General features: G+C 53.7%; 3 protein-coding genes and 2 non-coding genes across 6 annotated transcripts in view; 4 read left to right on the forward strand and 1 right to left on the reverse strand.

The window, feature by feature from the left end:
• Nucleotides 1-85: 85 nt before the first annotated feature.
• On the forward strand, nt 86-6071 carry TSR1 (TSR1 ribosome maturation factor). The gene is made up of 15 exons (XM_014876486.2): nt 86-241; nt 315-418; nt 653-869; nt 950-1084; nt 1392-1819; nt 2081-2240; nt 2546-2712; nt 3001-3197; nt 3607-3769; nt 3997-4107; nt 4416-4548; nt 4902-5018; nt 5286-5426; nt 5536-5610; nt 5706-6071. The coding sequence occupies exons 1-15, from the start codon at nt 136-138 to the stop codon at nt 5882-5884; spliced, it is 2433 nt and encodes an 810-aa protein (XP_014731972.2). The 5' UTR covers nt 86-135; the 3' UTR covers nt 5885-6071.
• LOC148221495 (small nucleolar RNA SNORD91 family) lies at nt 3258-3348 on the forward strand. Its single transcript, XR_015808012.1, has one exon. It is a non-coding gene; the product is annotated as a small nucleolar RNA SNORD91 family (small nucleolar RNA).
• Nucleotides 4596-4686, forward strand: LOC148221496 (small nucleolar RNA SNORD91 family). The gene has a single exon (XR_015808013.1). It is a non-coding gene; the product is annotated as a small nucleolar RNA SNORD91 family (small nucleolar RNA).
• Nucleotides 6072-6395: 324 nt separating the features above from the next.
• Nucleotides 6396-8534, reverse strand: SRR (serine racemase). Its single transcript, XM_014876485.2, has 7 exons — nt 8342-8534; nt 8035-8170; nt 7730-7833; nt 7537-7656; nt 7370-7444; nt 6941-7150; nt 6396-6679 (listed from the first exon to the last, which is right to left on the reverse strand). Exons 1-7 carry the CDS (start codon nt 8510-8512, stop codon nt 6482-6484), a joined length of 1014 nt encoding a protein of 337 aa, XP_014731971.1. The 5' UTR covers nt 8513-8534; the 3' UTR covers nt 6396-6481.
• A 57-nt stretch (nt 8535-8591) lies between these two features.
• Nucleotides 8592-23821, forward strand: part of SMG6 (SMG6 nonsense mediated mRNA decay factor) — a 105211-nt gene continuing 89981 nt past the window's right edge. For both annotated transcript variants that reach the window (XM_014876482.2, XM_088177124.1), the window contains exons 1-8: nt 8592-8691; nt 9594-11340; nt 13187-13379; nt 14070-14180; nt 14874-14980; nt 15603-15681; nt 16387-16497; nt 17087-17299. In XM_014876482.2, the coding sequence (XP_014731968.1) occupies nt 8601-8691; nt 9594-11340; nt 13187-13379; nt 14070-14180; nt 14874-14980; nt 15603-15681; nt 16387-16497; nt 17087-17299 (2652 nt within the window). In that variant the 5' untranslated portion in view covers nt 8592-8600. The remainder of the gene's footprint in view (nt 8692-9593; nt 11341-13186; nt 13380-14069; nt 14181-14873; nt 14981-15602; nt 15682-16386; nt 16498-17086; nt 17300-23821) is intronic.

Below are 23821 nucleotides of genomic sequence, written 5' to 3' on the forward strand. Positions count from 1 at the left end.
TCTTTTCCCGGGGGTCGGTCCCGCTTCCGTCCCGTCCCCTCCCTCTCGCTGCCCACGTGGGACCTCCACGCGTTCCCGTCGCACCGGAAGTGACGCACGGCGCCCGCGCCGAGGCGGTGGCGGCGAGGCGGCAGCATGGTGATGGCGGCGGCGGGCGCGCACCGGCCCGGGCCCCTCAAGCAGCAGAACAAAGCGCACAAGGGCGGCAAGCACAGCGGGTCCTCGCAGCGCCGCGCTGGAGGTGAGGCGGAACGGGCTCCCCGCCGGTTCCCCGCCGCTCTCGGCCAGCCTGACCGTTCTCTTCCCCTCACCAGGCCGCGTTCCCGTCAAGGCCCAGCCCCGCCGGCGGCTCCGCGACCTGAACAGGGTGGACCGGAGGCATCAGGCGCTGCAGCTCCGCCGGCAGCGCAAGGAGGCGGTGAGGCCCCGGGGAAACCGGGCGCGGCCGGGCCGCTTGTTGCGGGGAAGCGAGAAATGGGTGGGTTCGAGTCTCTACCGGCTGGGATCCCAGGGCCGATTGGGTTTGGGTCAAGCGGGGCATCACCGGACCAGGTGTGTTTGGGTTGTGCTGTGGGGGAATCTGGCCTTGATCCAGAGACGGGAGAGGAGCTGGGTTTGGGTTGGCATTCACGCTCTGCCCTGGTGGCCGCAGGTGCTGGCGGAGAAGCGCAGCCTTGGCACCAGGGACGGGCCCCCGCACCTCGTGGTTGTGGTGCTGCTGCACAGCAGGGCTGCAGCCCACGACTCCCTGCGCCTGCTGAAGAGCCAGGACTCGGCCGTTGTCCGTGCAGATGAGGGCGGGGCTGGTAGCTTTGCCCTCCTCTGTCCCCGGCTCAAGCAGCGCTGGCGCTTTGTCACAGCCCAGGCAGGTGAGGAAGCGCCGTTGTTGGCTGAGTTCGTGGTTCTGGTACCTCTGGCAGCCCCACTAATGGAGATGTTTTGGGTGCAGGGGATCTTCACGCTGTCTTAGACCTTGCCAAGGTTGCTGACTCTCTGCTGTTCATCCTGGATCCTGTGGATGGCTGGGACAGTGCTGGGGAATACTGCCTCTCCTGCCTCTTTGCACAGGGTCTCCCCAGTTACGGTGAGAAATGTTTTGAGTTTCTGGGGGTGCTTACTGGAGATTTATTGTCACAGTAACTAAATATCAGGGCTCTGCCACCTGCAGTGAAAAGAAAGTTTTTCTTATGTTGAGGTGGAATTTCTTTCATCTCAGTTTATGGCCATTGCTCCTTGTCTTATTGGGCGCCACTGAAACCAGTGAAACTCCCTTAGTACCTTGTGGTACAAATGTGGCCGTTTGGGCTGCTGACATCCAAGCGTTTGTGTTTGGTAAAAAGGACATCAGAAGGTTTAGGATCTGATCCTGAGCTCTGTTCTCTGCTCGGCAGCTCTGGCTGTCCCAGGAGGCACTGACCTGCCCCCTAAGAAGAGGATAGATGCCAGGAAGAAACTCTCCAAATCTATTGAGAAGCGTTTTCCCGAGGCCAAACTCTTCCCACTGAACACAGAGCAGGAATCCTCGCTGCTCCTGAGGCACCTCAGCTCCCAGAAGCAGAGGCACCTGGCTTTTCGGGACCGCCGTGCTCACCTGCTCGCCCGTGCTGCTGAGTTTGTGCCCAGCCAGGACAGTGACCTGGTTGGGACCCTGAAGGTGTCTGGCTTTGTCCGGGGACAGACCCTCAGTGTGAACAGCCTGGTGCACATTGTGGGGCATGGGGACTTCCAGCTCAGCCAGGTGGATGCTCCCCCTGACCCTCTCTCTTTGAACCCACGAGTGGTTAAAGGACAGAAGAGGAGTCAGGACATGGAGATTCAGGTGTGTGGGGTGAGAGCTTTGCCAGTCCTCTTAGAACACAAGGTTTCTAAACTTTCACTGGGGAAAATACAACTGGCGTTATGAGGGTAAGGAGAGGGGAAAGGGAATTTTACCTCTGTTCTGCTGCTGGGCTGGGGTTGTGTGCTTGCAGTGTGTAATGAAAGTGACATCACGACATCGTGAAGGCAGTTTCACTTGAGACTGATCTCAAGCTTGAGTTAGGTGTGTTCAGATCTAGGAACTCTTGCTCTTGCCCTTCAGGATGACTCTGGAAATGGTGCTGATGAGATGGAGGAAGATGTCAAGGTCCTGATGAAGGCAGATCCAAGCAAGCAGGAGTCTCTGCAGTCAGAAGTGGTTCCTGATCCCATGGAAGGGGAGCAGACATGGCCCACTGAAGAAGAACTGCAGGAAGCAGAGGGTGAGCAGAAGCAATAGTTCTGTATCTCTTCCTTGTTCCTCTTAGCAGGGTTATTAAAAACATCTGTCACTAAGGTGGCTATGATGAAACATCTTAGTTGAGATAGCTTTCATCCCCAGTCCCATCAGGTGGCCAGCAGGCTGTGTGGTTTGCCTGGCAAGTTAGGAGATTTTGGCTGTCCTGACAAATTCTGTGCTGGGAAAATAGCAGTTGTAGTCTAGATCTGGTTTTGGCTGTCCTGGTACAAATGTTGCTGAGGGGAAGGAGAACTGTTCCTGTATTAACCACTGGTGGGAATCCTACAGATTCTCTGAAGGCAAACAGGAGGGTGGTGAAGGTCCCCAAAGGCACATCTAAGTACCAGGCTGCCTGGATTGTGGATGATGGAGAAGAAGGCAGTGAGAAAGATGATGATGATGATGATGAAGATGACGACATGGATGATGATCTGATGGAAGAGGCAGTTTCTCAGGTACCTTCAAGAACTGATAGTGCAGGTGATCTCCAGGCCATTATTGCATGTTCTAGGAAAATTCTGTCCTTCCAACTTGCTTTATCTATACCAAGGGCATGATGCAGAGCCAGGACTTGCCTGGATTTGCACTGTTAAATCCTCACAAGTATCATGTTGCTTCTTTGGCCTGTTAAACCCCAAAATGATGGGCTGGGGTCCCAAATCCCACAGTGTGAGCACACCCAGGTTGCCAGTGCTGCATGCACAGCTCTGTGTGCTCACAGGCTCTGTGCTGCCCTGTGCCAGGAGGGGGAGAGCAGTGAGGAGGAAGCTGGGGAGGAGGAGAGCGAGACCATGACCGTGTCCGAGTGCCTGCGGGATGACCAGTATGATGAGAAGATGGAGGAGGATGAACAGATGCTGGAGAGATACAAACAGGAGAGAATGGATGAGATGTTTCCAGATGAGGTGGACACGCCACGGGATGTGCCTGCCAGAGTCAGGTAAGAAATGAGATGCTTTGCTGGGAGAGGAGCTGGAAGGGGCCTTTCTGTTCAATTGGTTGAGGAAGCCTGTGATGTCTTAGCCGTGGTGTCTGAACCTGGCTGAAGGATTCTTGTGAAGACTCTTTTTGGCTCTGAGGCTTCCAGAGCAGGCACTAGTGGGCAGGGAGAGCTGGGTCCTGACCTGAGAGAGGGAGGAGGATGGCCCTGAGGCAAGGACAGGTTGTTTGGGGATTTGGCTGCTGGTTTGAGCTCTCTTTGTACCAAGATCTTTCCTGAAGGCTAATGTTTGCTTTGCTCTCTTTACCCTCCCTGAAGGTGTGAGACCCTGAGACCACAGGTGGTGGTGAAGGATGGGACTCACCTCAATTGGTGAAGTAATTTGTCTTTCCTGCTCTCTGTTCCCAAGGTTCCAGAAGTACAGGGGCCTGAAAAGCTTCCGGACTTCTCCTTGGGACCCCAAAGAGAATCTTCCAAGGGATTATGCCAGGATCTTCCAGTTCCAGGACTTCTCCCGAACCAGAAAGAACCTCTTCAAGCAAATAGAGAAGGAGGAGACTGAAGGCGCTTCAGTAATTACCTTTTGCTGATCTCTTTCCCCATTGTGTTCCTCTGCTCCCAATAGGAGTGATTTACTATGGAGGTGGTTGGGTGGATCTTTCAGCCAGCTGGTTCTTAGCATGAAGCCCTAAGTTCAGACAGTTTTCTCCTGGATTCCCTCCCTAATCCAGGCACATCTTGTGACACTTTTTTTTTTTTTTGTTGAGAGAAGCGTTCACAACTGTTCCTGTCTTGGCAGGTGGGCTGGTACGTTACACTTCATGTCTGCAATGTCCCAGTCTCTGTGATGGAGAGCTTCAAGGAAGGGAAACCCCTGGTCCTGTTCTCACTGCTTCCCCACGAACAAAAGGTGAACAAAAGGGATGATATCTTGGAGAGATGTGCAGGTTCTTGTTCTTTCAGGCTGCATGTCTTGGGGAGAGTCTGTCTACAGAGGGTTTGGGCTGAAATCTCCCCACATTGATCCTGTTTCTGAGCAGGTCAGAGCACGCAGAAACTGCAGGAAGGGTTTAGGATAAAGTGTCTGAACCTGGCACTGGTGACAGTGACTTTTTGGGAACCCATTTTCGAACCCATTCATCTCTGCTGCAATGTCCTGTTGCTTTCTGCTGCCCGCCATTCCCTGCCAGCAGCCCCTTACTGTGCTGCCTCTTCCAGATGTCTGTGTTGAACTTCCTGGTGCGTCGGCATCCGGGCAACAGTGAGCCAGTGAGGGCCAAGGAGGAGCTGATCTTCCACTGCGGCTTCAGACGCTTCCGAGCATCCCCCCTGTTCTCCCAGCACACCTCAGGTTTGTCAGGGACTGGGTACAGCAGGAGTGGGATTGGGAATCCCGGAGCAGGAAGCCTGTGATGTCTTAGCCGTGGTGTCTGAACCTGGCTGAAGGATTCTTGTGAAGACTCTCTTTGGCTCTGAGGCTTCCAGGGTAGACACTAAATCATGGGGAGTAGAGTGACTTGGGAAAGGTGGTTTACTGATCCAGGCAAGGTCCAGGTTCCATGCCAGAGGATCACCTTCATTCCCAGATACTCAGTGCCAGCAGAGGAGGGATGTTTGTTGAACAGGGAGGAATGAGCTCTGGGGTTTCCCACAGCTCTGAGGACTGCTCTTGGCCTGAATTTGATCATTGCTGTTCTGTCCTAGCTGATAAGCACAAGCTGGAGCGTTTCCTGCGCCCAGATGCTGCCCTGGTGGTGACTGTTTATGCTCCCATCACTTTCCCTCCTGCCTCAGTGCTGCTTTTCAAACAGAGAAGTAATGGTGAGTTGATAAATGCTGAGGATGTGGTGTCTGGGAAACAAACTGTCCCCCATACCTTGCTTACAAGTGCATCTCTCCAGAAAGTATGACTTGAAAAAGCTTTCCCCTTCCTGCTGTTTGAGATGAGCTCATCTCCATCCGTGTTGTCACTTGTCTGTCCCTGCTGTGGGGTTGCTCTGGGCCTGCAGCCCTTCAGGGAAGGGGTTTGTGGTGGGGAAGGGGTGGTGGAGGCACCCGCCCTGGTGCATTGGTGACTCTGTCTGGCAGGAATGCATGACCTCATTGCCACGGGCTCCCTGCTCTCCGTGGACCCCGACAGGATTGTCATCAAGCGCCTGGTGCTCAGTGGCCACCCCTTCAAGATCTTCACCAAGACGGCTGTGGTGCGATACATGTTCTTCAACAGAGGTACAGCTGGTCTCTGGTGGGCAGAAGGGTTCTGGAAGTCCTGTCCCTGTGGTTATGTTGGTGCAGCACAGCCTGTTCCTTACCTGCCTTTTGTGTTTTCCATCTCCAGAGGATGTGATGTGGTTCAAGCCCGTGGAGCTGAGGACAAAGTGGGGACGCAGAGGGCACATCAAGGAACCATTAGGTAGGTTTGATTTGGTGTTGATCTCTGTGTTGCTGGCATGGTGTGTCCTCCTGGGCCAGAGAAACTGCTAATGGCCTCTTCTGCCCTCTGCCTAGGAACCCATGGCCACATGAAGTGCCACTTTGATGGGCAGCTCAAGTCCCAGGACACGGTGCTGCTGAACCTCTACAAGCGTGTTTTTCCCAAATGGACTTATGACCCTCATGTCCCAGAGCCTGTGCCGTGGGTGAGGAGTGAGAGTGCGCTGCCAGAGCGGGAGGTGGAAATGGAATGAGTCTCCAGCATGGCTGGAGTTTGTGCCTTGGCTCCCTGGCTGCTGTTCTTGGCCCATGCACTGTGAGGACAGCACTGATGCCTTGGACGTGTTACTGCTGGGGTCTGTACAGGGGCAGCTGCGTTGCCAGCTGCTACTCAGGTACCAGCTATAGCTATTTATTTTAATGGAAAATGTAAAAAATGCCTAAGGTGCCTCTGTCGTGGTGGTGGCCAGGAGGCTGTGTGCACCCCTTGATTGAACCCCTTGGCCCACTGGGATTGTTTCTGTCCTCATGCCCTGCCACGTGAGATGTGTGGGGATTTTGCTGTGTGGAGTTTGTTGGCAGTTCCTGTGCTGTTGAGAAAGAAGAGCCAAGTAGCAGATGGGGAGGGTGACTGAGTGCAGCTCTCTGGAGGCCTGGGCCAGAACAAGGCAGCTGGGGAAGGGAGAACAGGCAGTGCTTTGTTTCCAGGCCCCCCACAGAGACCAATGCCAGCTTCCCTTGTCCCTCCACAAAAACTCCCAAACGTTTGAACTTGATCTGTTTTTAGTAGTGCACAAACCACTGCACAAATTTAGAGTGAGATTTTCATTCCTTGAAACACCACTCCATCCTCATTCCGCTTTCCCAGAGAGGTCTGCGAGCCAGGTCAGGGATTTCAGGTCCACGTTGCCCCCACACAGCACGATGCAAACGTTCTGTACGTCCCAGGGGACTGCCTGGAACTGCTCCGAGAGCACGGCCGCCAGTCCCACGCCTGCTGTTGGCTCAATCAGCAGCTTCATCCTTTCCCACACCAGCCACGTGGCTCGCTGTCGGGACAGGGCAGCAGCTGTCAGCCCAGCAGCCAGCACAGGCTGCTCCAGGGCATCCCTGCAGCACTCTGGGAAGGGAGGGCAGAGCTCCCAACAGCCCTTTACAGCTGGAGACAGCGTGGGTGTCACAGCTGCAGTGGTGCACAGGGGCTTTGTGTTGCTCTGGGAGTGTGTTGGGGTGAGAGCAGAGGGGCAGGGTGGGGATGGAGGCAGCTGCCTGCTGGCAGCTACCGTGAGAAGGGAGCTGGGAGCCTTTACCTTGATTTCTTCCTCTGAGACTATCAAGACATCATCAACCAAATCCCTGATGATGGGCCACGTGTTGGGTCCAATGCTGGTTTTTACTGCGTCTGCGATGGTATCCCGTGGGTGGAGGTTGGGGGTCAGCTCCCCCCGGACCTTGGACTGGTAACAGTCATCCACGTTGCTTGGCTCGGCAGCAAACACCTTCACATCTGGCCTCAAAGCCTGGGGAAAGCAGGAGGAGCCAGGCGGGTGACACCAGTCTGTGCCTGTCCTCTGTTTCTGTGTGTGCAGGGGGCTAAGCAGATCCTGCTGCTGCCATGCAGACCCCAGACACCCAGACTTTTACCACAGGGTTTTTCTGTTTCTAAAATTTAAAGCTGCTGCCTGCATTGAGAGTCCTGCCCTTCCCACAACGAAATTCCTGGATGAGCTGTTGCCTACCTTGATGGCGACTGCTATTCCTGCAACCATTCCTCCACCTCCAACAGGAACCACCACTGCATTTACCTGGGGTGCCTGTGCAGAAAAGAAGTGTGAGGGATTCTGCCACTTCTGTGTCCCTCTTTTTGCTGTGCCCCTGCAGGGTCTGGGCTGTGCATTTCCCTCACCTGCTCCAGCACCTCCAGGGCAATGGTGCCTTGCCCTGCGATCACTGCCGGCTCCTGGTTGGGGTGCACCAGGACTCCTCCTGTCTCCTGGACTACAGCAGATGCTGTCTCAGCTCTGGACTAAGGGAAAGCACAGCTGTCACCTCTCACTGTCTGGGCAGTGTCCCTGGCCAGTCTCTCCCCTGTGCCTTACCTTGTCATTGGGGTCACATGGCACCAGTGTGGCACCATAGGCACGAATGGCATCTTGCTTACACTGCGGGGCTGTCCGAGGCACCACGATGTAGGCAGGAATCCCTGCGGGATGAGACAGGAAGTAAATCCAACAGCTCAAAAGTCACAGCAGCCAGTTATAACTGTAGGAGCAGGCACTGCTTTGCCTATGCCAGCTCCTGCATGGGTTCAGGAGGGGGATCTCCATCTACTCCAATGGAACCAGCTGCATTTACCCTGTGCCTGCCTCTGGGAGCTGGGCTGGAGGGCGGGGGTCCAGGTTACCTTCTGTCTGAGCAGCACAGGCGAGTGCCTGCCCGTGATTGCCACTGCTGTGTGTCACCACAGCGCGGGGCAGCTCCCGGCCTGCACGCTCGCTTTCCTCAACCAGGCTCCTCACCGCGTTCAGGGCGCCGCGGATCTGCAAGGACAGCATGGGACTGTGTGTGCTGGGCTGAACATCCTCCTCACACCATTCCCTCAGTCCTGGGCAGGCTGGCGGGAGCTGGTGGGTATGGGCGGAACGCGAGTTTCCCACTTGCCAAAAGGGACCTTTGCCCCGGGGATTCGCAGTGCCGCCATCCCCGCGCACCTTGAAGGATCCGGTCCTCTGCAAGAGCTCGCACTTGAACAGCAGCCTCCGGCCGGCCATGCGGTCCAGCCCGGCGCAGGTGAGCAGCGGGGTGCGATGGATGCGGCCCCGCAGCCGCCGCTCCGCATCCCGCACCTCGCCCAGCCCCAGCGCGGCTCCCTGCGCGGCCATGTGCGCGTCCCCGTGCACGCCTGCGCGCGGCGGCGGTTTGTCCCTGCGCGGCCGCCGTCGGCGCCGCCCGCCCCCCGGCACAGCCAAGATGGCGGAGGGGCTGGAGCGCGTCCGCGTCTCGGCCGCCGAGCTGCGGGACATGGTGGCGGCGCAGGCCCGCGCGGCCGGCGGCGGGCGAGGTGAGGGGCGCCGGGGGTACTCGCGACCTGCTGCTGGGCCGTTCCTTCCTCGCAGAGGCCCTTGCCTGTGGGCGCGCACGGCCCCGTGGCCGCGCTGCCCGGCTGCGCCTGGGGTAGGGCTTGGGGCAGAGCTGCCGCCCCGCCGGCGCCGGCACGGGGATGTCCGGGGTGGGAGCGCACGGCCGGCGCCGCACCGAGAACGGGGAGGCTGCGGGCCGAGCGGCGGCAGCCGGGGCAGCGTTGCCCCGGGATGGGCGGTCCCAGCCCCTTAGGGTCCTCCGGGCCGAGCCCCCGGTACCGGTTCGGGGCTGCGGCCGGTGCGTGGTACTGACAGGGAAAAAGTGTAGGGAATGCAGCGGGGAACAGCCCGGCTTTGGTGGGTCGTTTAACTGTGCGTGGTCCGGCCTGGGCTCTGTAACGAAGTTTTATGTAAATACGGTTAAAGGAGGAGGAGAGAAGCGTTACATGGTTGTGAGCAAGGGGGAAAAGCGTCTTTGACTCCAAAGGGTCTGGTTGGTGGTAGAACAGGCGCTGCTGGGCACGGCAGATCCTGCACCAACAGCAGGCAGGTGACTGCTGCTGGATCTGTGGTGATACAACTTTACTCTTGCTGCTTGTGCTCAAGTCTGGTGTTATGCTTTCCTTGTGCACTGTTGGTGCTTTGAGGTGAAACCTGTTGCAGGATGGGATTTGTAAATGGATCAGGCCAAGGTTTTGGTCCGCTGTGTTAGACTTTCTCATTTTCTACTTTTATTCTGTGATTTCCTGTAAATATTGACATAGATTTGCAGAGATCTCCTGGACCTGCCCTGAGGGTGGCAGGCTCTTTGCCTTGACTTGCATATTTGTCATGGTGTTTTTTGGTCCCTGGGAATAGCTTTCTTCTGTCTGTTTTTCCCCAGAAAACATGAAGGAGGTGAAGGAGCCGAGGCATCGCAAAGACAACAGGCGCCCCGACCAGGAGATTTACAAGCCTGGCCTCTCCAGACTGAGGAGCAAACTTGTGTCACCAAAGCAAGAGGCCTTGGAGAAGGAAAGGAGCAGAGCTGAGGAGGATAAGGAGGAGAGTGCTGGGGACAAGGACTTTGTGGAAGCCCCAGCTGTGGAGGACTTGGACAAAAGCAATGGCCCCAAGCAGAACGGTCCTTCACAGGAAAAGGAAGAAACAGAGACCAAAGGTGGCCTGCAAAGCCAGGAAAACTCATCCAAGCAGCCCATTGTGGATGAGTGGTGTCCAAAAACCCCCAGAAGAACCAAGAAACCAGACCAGCAGATCTACCAGCCTGGGAAACGCCTGCACTCAGCTGCTAAAGAACCCTCCCTGCGGTCGGCCAGCGAGGAAATCACTGGGAGGATGGAGCAGCTGAAAGTGGAGGGAGATGAAGAGACTGAGAAAGGCACTGGAAAAGACAGCAACAGAAAAATTAAGTCAAGCAAGGAGGACAGAGAGGGGAGCCAGGCAGGGGAAGCAGTGAAAGCCTCCAGGGGGGATAAAGGGAGACGAGCAGAGCGAAGTGACAGGGTGAGGAGGACGGGGGATGAGGTGCTGCCCGGGAAGCTGGGCTCCACCAAGCGCTATTCCCGCACGGACAAGCGGCGGAGCCGGTACCGCACCTGCAGCACCAGCTCAGCTGGGAGCAACAACAGCACGGACGGAGCCCTGCTCGTGGATGGGGTGGAGAGGAGGCAGGAGCGTGCTAGGGAAAGGATACGTCCTAGGAAGCAGCTCTCCGTGTCCTCCACTGACTCCTTGGACGACGACAGGATCGATGAGGCAGAGGTGTACGTGTCCAGCAGGAATTCGGACAGGAGAAGGCATTCGGAGCAGAGCCGAGCTTCCAGGAGTGAGAGCGAATGGAGCAGCAATGGCAGGGAAGTCAAGGGACCCTTTCGAGTGACATTTGACAGCAGGACCATGAACAGGGACATCAGCCTGGCAGATACAGATAAAAAAAAGTCCCTGAAAGCCTTAGAGGTTTCAGAGGCAAGGAGCCAGAGCAGGGAGCCCCAAGGGAGGGGCCGTGGGATTCTCTTCCTGCCTGCCAACACGGACCTCTCTGCCAGCTCAGTGGGTGTCCCTGAAGCCACTCACCCCGGGCCCAGGCTCCTGCTGGGTGGGGCTGGCAGCAAAGGGCCCCGGAGCCGGGGCCGAGGTGGCACTGCCCGCCGGCTGTGGGACCCAAACAACCCGGACCAAAAACCTGCCCTGAAGAGCCAGACTGCTCAGCTTCACTTCCTAGACACGGATGATGAAGTGAGCCCCACCTCCTGGGGGGAAGCCCGCCAGGCCCAGTCCTCCTACTATAAATTCCAGAACTCTGACAACCCCTATTATTACCCTCGTGCCTCCGGGCAAAGCCCCCAGTATCCCTACGGTGGATATTCCCTGCAGTATCCTATGGGTCCAACCAACGGTGTGTACCCAGGAGCCTATTACCCCGGGTACCCTGGCCAGGCAGGGCAGTACCTGTGTGGCCCACTCCCCCCTGCTCCTCTGAGTCCCGAGGTGGAGCAGCAGATGAGGAACATACAGCAGCAGGAGCTCAGCAAACTCCTGCGTGAGGCTGGGAACCAGGAGCAGCAGCTCAGCAACCTCCTGTCCAGAGACCGCATCAGCCCGGAGGGGCTGGAGAAGATGGCTCAGCTGAGGTTCGTGGGTGGGCTGCAGAGTGGGGAGTGAGTCATTTCCAGGGTGAAATGCAGGAGAACGGTGTCTCCTTGGGGATCTCTGTGGCTCAGAGATGTGGCACTGGATAGCTGGTTTGTGATGTGCTGGGTCTGTTTGTTGTGTGCCAGTGGTGTGTGGGTGGTGGAACGAAGCTGTGGGTGAGGATGGATGTCACTTCCCTGGGCTAAGGGAGCTAAGCTGTAGCTTCTTGTGCTGGGTGAATGCCTTGCAGGGGCACAGAGGAGCAGGACAAACACCTGCTGAAGGTTTTTGGTTCTTCTGGCTCTTGCTGGAATTGATGTTTCTCAGTTCCAGTGCTCTCATTGTTTGTTGTCAGACTTCTGCTTTCTTACCTGTCCTTAGTGTGTGCTCAGGAAGCATTTTGTGTGTTCCTGGTGCTGTGAGTGGCAGTGCCTTTCCAATGCTGTGTAGTTTTGCTCTTGATGCCACTCGGCCTGGTGACACTGCAATGGGAGCAGCCTGGTGATGCCAGTCTGTCAGGACAGAAGTAAAACTGTTCGTCCGGGGGCTGGTTAACATGGCTGTAACAAGTTTCAACTTGGCATCTCTCAGGTTTGTTTGTGACCTTTGTGTTTGCAGGGCTCCTCGGGAGGCTGATTTTTCAGAGCTGACTGGTAGCAAATTTAGCTTGTTCTATGTTTTGGGCACTTGCTCTATAAACTACAGGTGGGATATGTCTGCCATTGAAGCAGCACTAGAGGTTTCAGGTCTTCTTCAAGGTGCTGAGGTGACCCAGAGCTGTTGTGTGGAGGGAGAGGAAATACTGTGGAGTGCTGCTGTGGCCTGTGGAAGCCCACCCTGCCCTGGGAACGTGGGCACAGTTGACCCCATCCTTGCTGGCAGTGTCCCTTGTGTCCTGCCTGTGGCCGAGTGTCTGCTGCCAGCTGTGTGGGGACTCTTACACAAAATCCATCTGCAGAAATGTCCAGTTCCATTGGTGTTTGTGCTCTCCAGGTGTGCGTGGAGGGTTTGGGGACTGTGTGGGGTCAGACAGCCCATCCTGGCTCTGTGCAGGAATCCACCAGCATCCTTCCCTTATCCTGTCAGGCTGTTCCAGGCATTGCCATGTGGCTTCACTCCAGGCTTTACCATCCACACTCTCCTACTGTTTCTGTAGGACTTGAAAGATTATAAGGAATAAGGCAGGAACAGCTGAGGATCCCCTTTACCGTTAACTTGCCCCACATGTTTCAGAGCTGTTCCTAGCCTGTAGCTATTTTATTAAATTTGGGGAAGGAATTCTGCTCCAGCATCCAGATGGGGATGTAGGCAGCTGACAAGGGGAATGTGATTTCTGGGACTCTGAGGCTTTATTTCCATTGTTCCCAACTCATTCATTTTTGAGGTAGCAGGGTCTGTGTCTCTGCTGTGTATTTTGGTTGGATGAAAAGGGGGTGAGGATCATTTTAATGGCAAGACCTCTGTTTCCCTGTGGTTCTTTGTGTTCTGATTCCTGGCCCAGACCTTGTGCTCAGAAGGAGCAGAGCCTGGCAGCTTTGTGTGCGTTCTCTCTGTTGGATCTGGAGACACTTGTGCCCTGCTGATGGCAGAACTGTAGCCTTGCACCTTGCTCTTTGCCAAGTCTTGGTCCATTCTGAGTCACCTGTACAAGGGAGATGCTCCTTTTGGATTTGCCCTCTTGGAGCAGGAAGGGTGTTAGATTGCAGCAGCTCCCATCTCCCCAGGGGATGTGTGTGGAAGCTCTGAGTGCTGCTGGCAGCTGGATGTGAGCAGCAGGTGGTTCAGCACGTGTTCCTTGGGCAGTTGTTGTTGCATTGACCCTTCCCTGACTGTGCTTTGCTGTAGGGTGGAGATGCTGCAGCTCTATGAACGGTGCATCCTGATGGATATCGAGTTCTCTGACACCCAGAACGTGGACCAGTTGCTGTGGAAAAACGCTTTTTACCAAGTGATTGAGAAATTCCGGCAGCTCCTCAAGGACCCTCAGGGGGAAAATGCCCAAGAAATTCGGAACAAACTGCTCTTGCTTCTAGATGAGGTAAGAAGAGAGAAACACTCCCAGATTCCACTTTGGGTGGGATTGACTGGTTTTTGGAAGGGGATGGTATAATGGGGCAACTGATCTTGTTCACGTCTCCATGTGCCTTAGGTCATCCTTATGCAAAGAGGATGCTCAGATACATTATGGTTTAATGGGGCAGGTGTAGGTCCAGGTAGACATCTGTTACAATTTAAACCAAGTTTGTTTTGGTGTGTTTGTGTTAATTAGAAATTGATTTAAGCTAAAATGAAATGAATACCCTGAAGTGGAGCTAAAGAGAGGCATTCCTGGAGGTGTTTATGGCAACTTTACCAAATTTGCTTGGAAGCCATGCTTTGAAACTGCAGCTCTATTTAGTGTTTTTACCAGGTAGGCTGACAGACCTGAGAAGATGTGTTTTAAAGAATTAGGGTGAGAAAAGGAGCTGCTGGAGGCCTTTTGTCCACCCTCCTCCTCAAAGCAGTGCTTGTTAAACACTGAATCATGTCAGTCCTGATTTTGTGTAGCTTAGTCTTAAAAACCTCTGGGGCTGGAGATCCCCCAACCTCCTTGTTGTGTTCTGAAGAGAAACAGCCCAAACCTCAGGCAGATGGAGCTCCTTTCTTGCACGTGGCAGGGCTGGTGTGGTGATTTTGTGCTTGTCATTGGAAAGATCATAACATCCAAGTGTTTGTGTGTGTTTTGCAGGGCTCTTCTTTTTTTGACAGCCTCCTCCAGAAGCTTCAGGTGTCCTACCAGTTCAAGCTCGAGGACTACATGGATGGGATGGCCATCCGCAGTAAACCTCTCAGGAAAATGGTAGGTTGGCTTCCTCCTGGAGACTTCTCATCCTGGTAATCCTGTGCAAGGTGCTGCACTCAGTGTGCTGCCCTTGCCAAGGGGCAGGCAGCTGTACTCCAAACAGAGCCAGTTTGTTTGCAGGGAATCTTTCTCAGCTGCTGGAGAACTCTACACTCTGGTGCATTTCTTAGCTTCCTTTGCAAAGAACTTGTTTTGTACCAGCTCTGTGTCTGGAGCTAATAAGGGAAAGAAGTGTCCAAAGGCACCCTGACCTTTCCTGAGGTATTGAACATGGTTTTTTTTCCTGCCTGTGGAATCCAGAATAATGAGGGAAAGCTGGCAGTTGTGCTGCCTCCCTGACGTGTTGCCCTGAGCTGTGAGTGCAGGTGCAAGGGACAGCTGGGAAGAGATATTTTAGTCCAGCTCCATTCCCAGAGAGTTGTGTTTGTCTAACAGCTGTCCTTAAATTGGTCATGGACTGAACAAGCCCCTTCTGGAGAGAGGTGGGATATTGTGTCAGAGAGGAGGTGTTTTGGGGATTGGCTTGCTGTACAAATGCAGAACCAGTGCAATGGAGCTTTGTCATTTCATTCTGCTGCCCTTCAGTGTGTCACCGACCTCCTCTTGACTCTGTACAACCCCTGTGGGCTCTCTGGGTCTGCAGGTGAGTCAGGGCTGTGTTCCATGTGGTCCATGGCTGCTCTTTTGCAGGTGAAGTACGCCCTGATCAGTGCCCAGAGGTGCATGATCTGCCAGGGGGACATTTGCCGGTACAGGGAGCAGGCGAACGACACGGCGAACTACGGCAAGGCCCGCAGGTAGGCACTCAGCTCTGTGTCCTTCCAGCACTCTCTGCCTCTGGATACCAGGGATGGATGTCATTTCATCCCTGAACTTGCCTCTAGCTAAAGAACTCTTTTCTCCTCCTTTTTAAAGTCTTTCCATTCCTCTGTTGTATCGCAGTTCTGTAAAGCTGAAAGGTATGGCTGAGTTTTGCTGTTTCAGAGAGCAAGCTGCCATCATCCTCCATCTAGAAGTGGAGGTGGTGGAAGTTGTCCTGTGCTGATCCTGCAGCAGGGAGGGTTTAGACTGCTGAGCCTGGCACAATTGCTCTTGTGTTTTCTGGTGGCTTTTGCATCTGTATGCTCTCACTCCATCAGAACTTACCAGCACTTGTTGCTCCCTGCTCATCTGTGGGGTGAGCCAGGGTTATTCCTTTCTGCAGCTGGATCTGCCCTCTCTTGCCCAGTGCCCCATCCCTCCCCAGGATGGGCACAGCTCACTGTCTGTGCTGACTCTTGCATGCGGAGGGCACTTGTGGGAAGGGCCAGTTCCCTGCAGAAATGACAATTCCAAGGGGAGTTCTGCACCCTTGAGGACAAGGAAGGCAGCCTGATGTCCTTTCAGTAACCCTTTCTCTCTGTTTTTTCCCTTCCCCAGCTGGTACCTGAAGGCTCAGCAAATTGCTCCCAAAAACGGCCGCCCGTACAACCAGCTGGCACTTCTGGCCATCTACACGGTAAGATGCTCCTCATACAAGGATGTGCAGGCACAGGAAGAGCCTCTGGGATGGCTGGGAGATTCCATCTGGTGGAGAAAGGCGTTTTTAGGGCAGTGCTCAGATGGTTTGGGTTTTTTCTTAAAAAAAAAAAAAGCTGATGGCAGGATGTACTGTGTGGATTCCAGCTGCTGTGGCTTCAGGCAGCTTTGTCAGATACACGCTACTCCCTCAGGGATTTGGGGACTGTTCTGTGGGCTGTTGAGAGTGTAATTGTTTTAAGTTGAAAACACAGCCCACTTTTAGCGTGAGATTTTTGTGCTCAGAGCCATCTGTTTGTTATCTTATCACTGAACCTGTGGGCATTGGTCTAAGCAACAACCACATGTGACTTCCCCAGGTTTCAGTTGTGCTGGCTACTCCAGCCATGCAGGAAAAGTGACTTCAGGGAAGATGTGGCAGCAGATAATGGAAGTATCATGCTGGGGCACAGAGGCTGGCAGGGATCTGCCAGTTCCCAACACTGGAAGATGCTGGTTTAAAGTAGAGCAGTTAAGAACTGCACCTTTCCTTCATGGCTGGGAAGGACCTTTCTCACTGTGTCTGTCTGTCCTAGGCAGTATTGAAGGAGAGGGAAGGGGAAGCACATGGGAACGTGGCTTTGAATGCCCCAGAAGGAGTGGCAGCTCTGAGCTACTTGTTTTTGTTTTGTTGTGCTTTTTGCAGAGGAGGAAGCTGGATGCTGTGTACTACTACATGCGCAGCCTGGCTGCCAGCAACCCCATCCTCACAGCCAAGGAGAGCCTCATGAGTCTGTTTGAGGAGACAAAACGCAAGGTGAGTCTTGGAGCTGGGCTGTGGGATGCTGCACTTGCCTGTGCTGCAGAGCATGGAGAGAACGGTGGCTCTTGGACTTGGAGACACTCCTTATGTATTTCTAAGAAATTTCATGAGAGAGGCAGCCTTCAGAATGATGGTTTTGGGGTGGTTTGGACAGCTGAGTCTCTTGTTTCTGGGTCACAGACCGATTTAGCTGAGCTCAGCAAGGGCTGTTGGTTGCTGTGGCTTGCAGCATGGCCTTGGTATGTAGCACAATCATTGCTTTATTCCATAGGTGCCCCACACCCTATCCTGATGGATAAGGGAGGCTGCAGTGCCTTTGTTCCCCAGGGACTCACCCCAAATACAGCACAAGGGCTGCCACATGCTCCTGGGACTGGACACAGCTTTTCTTGTCCTGGGGTAGCTGGAGTTCAAATCTGCTCATCTGCACTGTTCTGTAGAGTCAGAACCGAATTCGGGACCTGTCCATGAGTTACTGTGGCTGTGAAGCAGGGGAAGGGACTAATTTATCCATGTACATGAAATGATACACTTCCCCTGACCCTTGACCTCTGGGTGATCTGAGTGTGTCCTGTTTGCCCAGTCCGAGCAGATGGAGCAGAGGAAACATCAGGTGCTGGATGTGAGCCCCAACCGCCGGGGCAAAGGCAAGAAATCCACCCTGAGACAAGTGGGAGATGATGCCACCAGGCTGGAGATCTGGATCCATCCCTCCCACCCCCGCTCCTCCCAGGGCCACGAGTCTGGCCGGGATTCCGAGCAGGACAACGGGCTTGGGAACCTCAGCCCCAGCGACGTGAGTACTGCAGGAGGCGGCCGTTGGCTTCGGTCTCATGTGTTTGGAATGCAGTGGAATGACACTGGATCTGTTTTGCTTTCCTGTTGCTAAATTTTCCAGTGTTTTGGCTTTCCCTGTGGGAGCTGTGCCTGGGTCAGGCTGAGGAGCTGGTGACCTCGTGCCTCTCGTGTTTAAGGCATGCTGTTACCATCCCTTTTCTTGGCAGCGTGTGCTGGCGTGGCTGATGTGGAACGGGAGAGAGGCACAAACAGAAGATGCTGTAAAATGCTTCTGCTCTGAGGGCTCTAACTTGGGTGAGGTTCCTGGTGGGAAATGAGGTCAGGAGCTGGAGACCAGGGTTAACGGTGACCCTAGCAGTTCTGAGGCTTGTTCTGGAAGTGTGTCACTTGTCCCATTGCCAGATGATTGGAGGTTTGCTCTGGGAATGTGAAAACGGTGGTTTCAATTTCCAGTGTAGGTGTTACATTTGCATAACTTGCTCTGCTGAGAGTCTAGAGCAGCACCTTTATTTTGCAAGAATTAAAAATATAATTAACTGGCGGTGTCTCCTGTAAGCCTGTCCAGCTGTACCTTGCAGGAGGAGCAAGGGTGAACTCTGTCAGGCCCAGGAATGCAGGCAAAGGCAGTGGTGGCTGGGAGCTCATCCTCCAGGAATCTTTGCACTGCTCTGGCACATTTGATTTGCAAGAGAACTTGCCAGGGAGCTCTGGGCTGCCTGTCCTAAAATGGCTGTTAAGGATGGGAGTTTGGGAGAACTGGGAAAACCTTCCCTTCACACCGTGGGCCCAAAGCTTCCCGGATTTGTGCTTTTGTAGTGAGTTTGTGACTTCAGCTGGGTGGAACTGGGGTGAAATCTTGGGGCTTTGAAAGATAAGCTCTGGCATATTGCTGCAGCATTTTTCAGATGTTCCTGCCCTTGGTTGTTTTCCCTCTCCTCAGCTTTTCTTCTGGGGACTTTTGCTTCCTCAGCATCACTGAAAGGAACGTGCCAAGCTTTAGCTTCTTCATCAATCATTGATGAAGCTGCTTGGCATGAGATGCTGTCAGTGTTTCTGGGGCACTGGTGGGGGTTTCTCTTTTGCAGTGCTGTCACAGGAGGCAGTGTAGCAGCTGGCAAAGTGCAGTGGTGCAGCACTTTGTGCTGGAGCTTCCCCTTGCTCTACTCAGTGGGGTCTGTGCTCTTCGAAGTGCAGCTTGCTGGCATTGTCTGTACACACTGATATTTATCATTAGTCTTGATTTCTTTCAATTTGGAACATTGGCTCCTGAGAAGTACGAGCTTTCTGATCATGGAGAAGCCACACCATCAGAAATAGAATGGCAAAAGGGAACTGAGGACCTGAGTTTGGGCACTGTTGGTTTTGGCAGCCAAGATATTTATTCTCAGGCTGCCTGTGCTTGCTGTGGGGCAGCACTCGAGTTGGCACAACTGCTTATGAGCCCATGTCACCCAAAATAACCACGTGGAAGGGAAACCTGAAATGTGTGTCGCTGCCAAAACTCCCGAGCTGTGAAGCCGTGGGCTGGGTAAAGACAGCAGCTCTTCGGGAAGCTCTGGACTCCTTCCTCACTGAAGCTGCAGCCTCTCAGCCTGTTCCTCGCAGCATCCCCGCGTGTTTTGGAGCTGCTTGGCTGGAGAGGAGCCGAGCAGCCCTGAGTTGCCACTGTGTGGCACTGTTTGGCCTCGGAAGGGCCGTGCCTGGCCGGGACAGGAGCAGGAGCAGCCCTGGCGCTGGCAGCACCTCTGCCCCACATCCCCGGCCGGCCGGAAGGGAACAGCTCTGCTCCCAGGGGACGTGTGCCAGCGTTTGTGTGTCATTTTGGGGAAATGAGGCTAAATATGTCATTGCCTCCCCAGTCCCTTCCTTGCCAGCTTCAGCCCTTGGAAAGGCAGGGGCAGGCTGTGTTCTGTGTTGGCCCTGATATCTGTGCTCTGCAGGTAGCAGAGGCAGCAGCCTTATGGCAGCTGTTTCTGGGCCAGAGAAGGGGATTTTGCAGGGCAGAATGGGTAAGATACCAGCAGCAGATATAACACTGCAAGTAGAGATATAACAGCTCTGGATGCATTCTGGGCCAGAGGTGGGAGAGAGGCTGCTTGCACCCTTCAGCCAGAGGCTGTTGTTTCAAACCCAGCCACAGGTGGTTTGATTCTGGGCATGCTGGCTGTTCTACGGGTGGCAAGAAATCGACTGGGGATGTTTTCTGTCCTCAGTAGTCACTCTTTTCACTGTGCAGGTGGTGAGGTGCCAGTCCTGTGATGTGACACACTTTTCAGGGAGCTGCTGCACGATTGCTCTCTCAGGACCTGCTGGTGTTTGTGCTGTCCCTGTCAGCACATGCTTACACACCTCTGCTCAGGACTCACCTCATTTTCCCTTATGCAGCACTATACAAAGACCCCAAAATTACCTTATTTTCAGGGTCAGGAGCCCACAGCCTGGATGTTAGTAATGTGGGATGGCAAGAGTGAAAAGGCCAGCTCAAACTGCAGCCATTTCTGGGATGAGGGAAGTGTGTGGGGCTGGCAGTTTGCCTTGCACTGTGCTTTTAGGTAGAGGCTTGGCAGAGCTGCCTGTTTCACAGTTTGCTCCATCCCCTTTTCTAGGAAGATGCAAAACTGGAAGAATGCACCACCTGTGCACACAGGGGCTGAAAATCTGTGTTTGGCCTCTTCTCCTGTCACTGGATTTGGCACTGCTGGCACACAGGATAAGGGACAGTTTCAGAGCGAGCTGAGGAGGTGTTTGAGTTGCAGCCTGGGTGTTTTGTGCTCAGAGTTTTGGCTGTTTTGGTCACAACCTTTTGGGGTTTCATTCTGTGAACGGCTGCTCTCTGTGGTCTCTTGTACGTTGCACGTTTCTGGGAGTGCAGGGGCAGGAGGGACCAGGCTGACCCTTTACCTGACAATATCTGATCACTTCGTGTGCAATTCCAATGAGAAATGCTAAAAAAGGAGGCTGAGTAAGTGAGCAGTTGTGTTGGTGAGCTGAAGAGCTGAGCCTCTGCCATTTCTTCTCTGCCACTGGTTTCATTTGCCATGGGTCTGCATTCATCTTAAATCTGATAGTACTGTAAGCAGTTTGCTCTGCAGGCTGTGAATTGGTAAAGTAAACAGGGCAAACGGGCTGTCAGTCTCTTGAGAAAGTGTTAATATTACACTGAATTTGAGATTTTAATCACTCCTGTCAGGAAATGCTGAGTTAAGGTTCTCACAATTGCTGCTGCCTGCTGCCTGTGCTCTGCAGTAGACACTTCCTTGTGTTACCACACAGCATGCAGGCACTAATAAAGATTGCTGCAGCTAAGATTAGGGAAGAGAGGTTTTCCCTTGGCAGGCCAGTAATTGAATAATACTTCTCTCCAGATGTCTGAATACTTCATCATCATTAAAGAATTAAGCCTCTTAGCCTCTTTGTGAGAGGTCAGGCTTGTAGAACCATCAAAAGTTTGGTAGGGCCACCAGAAAAGCTCTTGGGAAAGCAAAGGCCAGAGTCAAGATGTGCTGTCACAGCCCTGTGCATCAGCTGTAGGAACATTTCCATTTTTGCAGGAACATTTTCCTCCAGCCTGCTGGTCAGGGGATAGGGGTTTTGGATTTGCCTGGTGCTGGGTGCCCACGGAGCAACAGCCCCTTTGCACTGACAGAAAAATAGGGGTGGAATCATTAGCTCTGGAATTCAGAGCAGGTTTTAACCTCCATTTTTTTTCCCAGTCTTTCTTCTCAGCAGCAGAGAGTGTGGAATGCTGCACCAGGGTTTCCATGAGTGAGCTGTAAATACCACCAGGAGGCAATTTTGGGAATGCCTGTGCATCTGGGAGCTTGAGCAGGACTTTGGGGCTGCCCAAGCTGCTTCCTCAACAGAGGCCATGTGTCCTTAGTGGGAAGGGTCCCTGTCCCTGTCAGCTCCTGCATGTTTCACATCCGTTATTCCCTGGTGATGTTTGTTGTTGCTGCTCTGTGCACTTGTTCCTCTTGGGCAGCAGCCACTTGAGTGACTGGGCTGGCTCCTTCTGCCTGCTTTCAATCCATGCAGTTTTTCATCTGGTGAGGCTTGAGCTTTGCATCTGGAGGGATAAAAACTCATTTTAGTTTGGTAGCAGTTGTGGTGGGGGTTTCTTGGCCATTCTGCTCCTTTAGCCTGTCCTTTGCTTGGACCAGTCACACATGGGACCAGAAGTGCTCCGTGTTCAGAGTTAGGGTTGCCTGAATGTCACTGTTTCTACTCCCTGGGAGTGTCTGGTTTGTTCAGAGGCTGTTGTGGTGTGAGCTGGGTGTCTCTGAGCATGGCCAAACTCTGCTCATGCAAATATACCCCAGGGACACCCCTTTTTCTGAGAGTTTCTCCCTCCACTCTCAGCTCTTCCCCTCACCTTGTTACTCTGTTCCATTACACATGACTAGAGGTAAGTGACAGGCAGAAGTGGAAATGATGTATTGCTGTAATGATGGTTGTTCTTCCATACAGATGCACGGAGAAGAGGCTGCTTGGGGAACTCATTATTTTTGGTGCATCCCTGCCAGGCTGGTGGGAGCATTTCTCCTCACTGCCAGCATGGTTGAGTGGTTTCACTCAGGACAGTGAAAGATTGATCTTTTCTTTGCAGACTCCTATGAATAATCATTGCTGGATGAAGCACAGGGCTCCTACAGGGCTCTCTCATTTGATCCTTCCATGGTGTCAGGTGGGCAAAGCCCTCAGAATGGTCAATTTTAGGAGCCTGTGATCTGGAAAATGAGCCCAGGCAGCTGGGGCTGTGCTAAACACAGGGTTTAGATGGGCAGGGTGAAAGCACAGACTTGCTGCCTTCCCCCCACTGCTGGGGCATGACTCCCCAGAAAGGTAACCCTGCAGGCTGCACATGATGTCTAGTTCTGACTTTTGCATGCTTTTAGGGTTTTTTTAACCCAAAACTGGATGCTGGTGCAGAGAGTGGAGGGAATGGGACCCACTATCCCAGCAGTGCCTGGACATGCCCTGTGTGCTGCTGCTGGAGCTGTTCCCACACCAGTTAAACATCTGAGCCCCGCCAGAGCAGTGGTGTAGGTGTGTCCCCAAAGGGAGGGGACACATGAGGGAATGTCCCCTCGGGTTTTTCTCATGGAAGGAACCAGTGGGACACACACAAGCTCTTAGAGTGTCAGCACCTTGTCACAGGAGGGTGGCTTGTGTCAGGAAGTTTGTCCCCTCTATGGTTAGATGCTCTCTAGTATTGGATGTGATCCTGTCGGTGGTGTGCTGTGTTCTGGGCTGTCCTTGCTGTCAAGGGTTGGCAGTGCTTCCCTCCCCAGCCTGCTGCTGACCCACACCTCTGCAGAGCTGCCAGCCCCTGCTGAGCCTCCCCTGCAGCACAAGAAGCAGCAGAGATGCTCTGTGGGGTGGGAATGCCAAGCACCAGCAGCCAGCTAAGGGCTGCCTTCCCTTATTTCTGGCCTTTATCCACCACCCACATGAAAGAACAGCAAGAGCTGTTGCATCCTTAATCTTTGTGCCCAGAGCGAGACTTGACAGGGAGAAGTGTGGAGTTCCCTCTGTCCTGCCCTCATTTTCCTCACCCCCACAAGCTTGCAGGAAGCTGTTGGGTTTGGTTACTCATTCTCAGAGGTCAGGTCTAGGTCTGGGGTTTTTTTTTCTTTTGTGTTTAGGAAACAGTTTACAAACTGTTTTGAGCACGGGGGAGCTGGTGGCGTGTGAAAGAGGCTTGTCAGCCTCTTTACTGCTGGACTTGCATTAATTCTGTGCCCTGCCTCCTTTTCTGTAATCTTTTTATTGGCTGGCAGCATGAGGATTTCTGAGTGCTGTCCCCTGCCTGCAACCCCTCTGCCTCCTGATATGACCTCAGCCACCAAACCACCTTGGGGCTTTATTTTTACTCATGCCGTTTTGTTTTGCGTGGTGAGGTTGGTTTCCTTCCCTCAGCAGTGAGAAGAGTTCTCTGCAGAGGAAGTAAAGGAGTGCCAGGCTGCAGTTGAAACTGGTTAAACACCAAAACCACACTCCTGGGTTTGAGACGTGACACTCAGCCATGCAGCTCAGCCCTGGCTTTCTTTGCCTGCCAGTTGTGCACCATCCCTGCTTGCACTTTGTTTTTTAAATAAATTGTGTTTTCACTTCAAATTGCTGATAAAAACCTTCTCAGCTGCAATTCTTCTGTTAGCAATCCTACTAGAAAACGCTGTTCCACTTTGCTTGGGCTTGTGATGTTCCATGGATGCTCATGTGCTGCTGCAGCGGAGCCCTATTCAGCCTGTGCACTCATCTGATGTAGAACCCAAATGTTGCTTTCCAGCACAACTTGACCTTTTGTCACTACCCAGAAAGTGAAGACTGAGCTATTTGTAACAGTTTCCAGAAGTTGGTGTTGATGTTTCCCCCCCACCCCCGCTTCTTCTTTTTAGTTGGTGGTTTTATTTAACTGTGAAGAACAAGGCAGGGACTAATGTTGCCTGAATGGGAGAGACCCTGGCATGTTCCCCTTCTGGCAACAGGCATCTGGTGCTAATGTGTGTGATGGATCAGA

Source organism: Sturnus vulgaris, chromosome 21, assembly GCF_052056855.1.
Source record: "Sturnus vulgaris isolate bStuVul1 chromosome 21, bStuVul1.hap1, whole genome shotgun sequence".
Classification (NCBI taxonomy): domain Eukaryota; kingdom Metazoa; phylum Chordata; class Aves; order Passeriformes; family Sturnidae; genus Sturnus; species Sturnus vulgaris.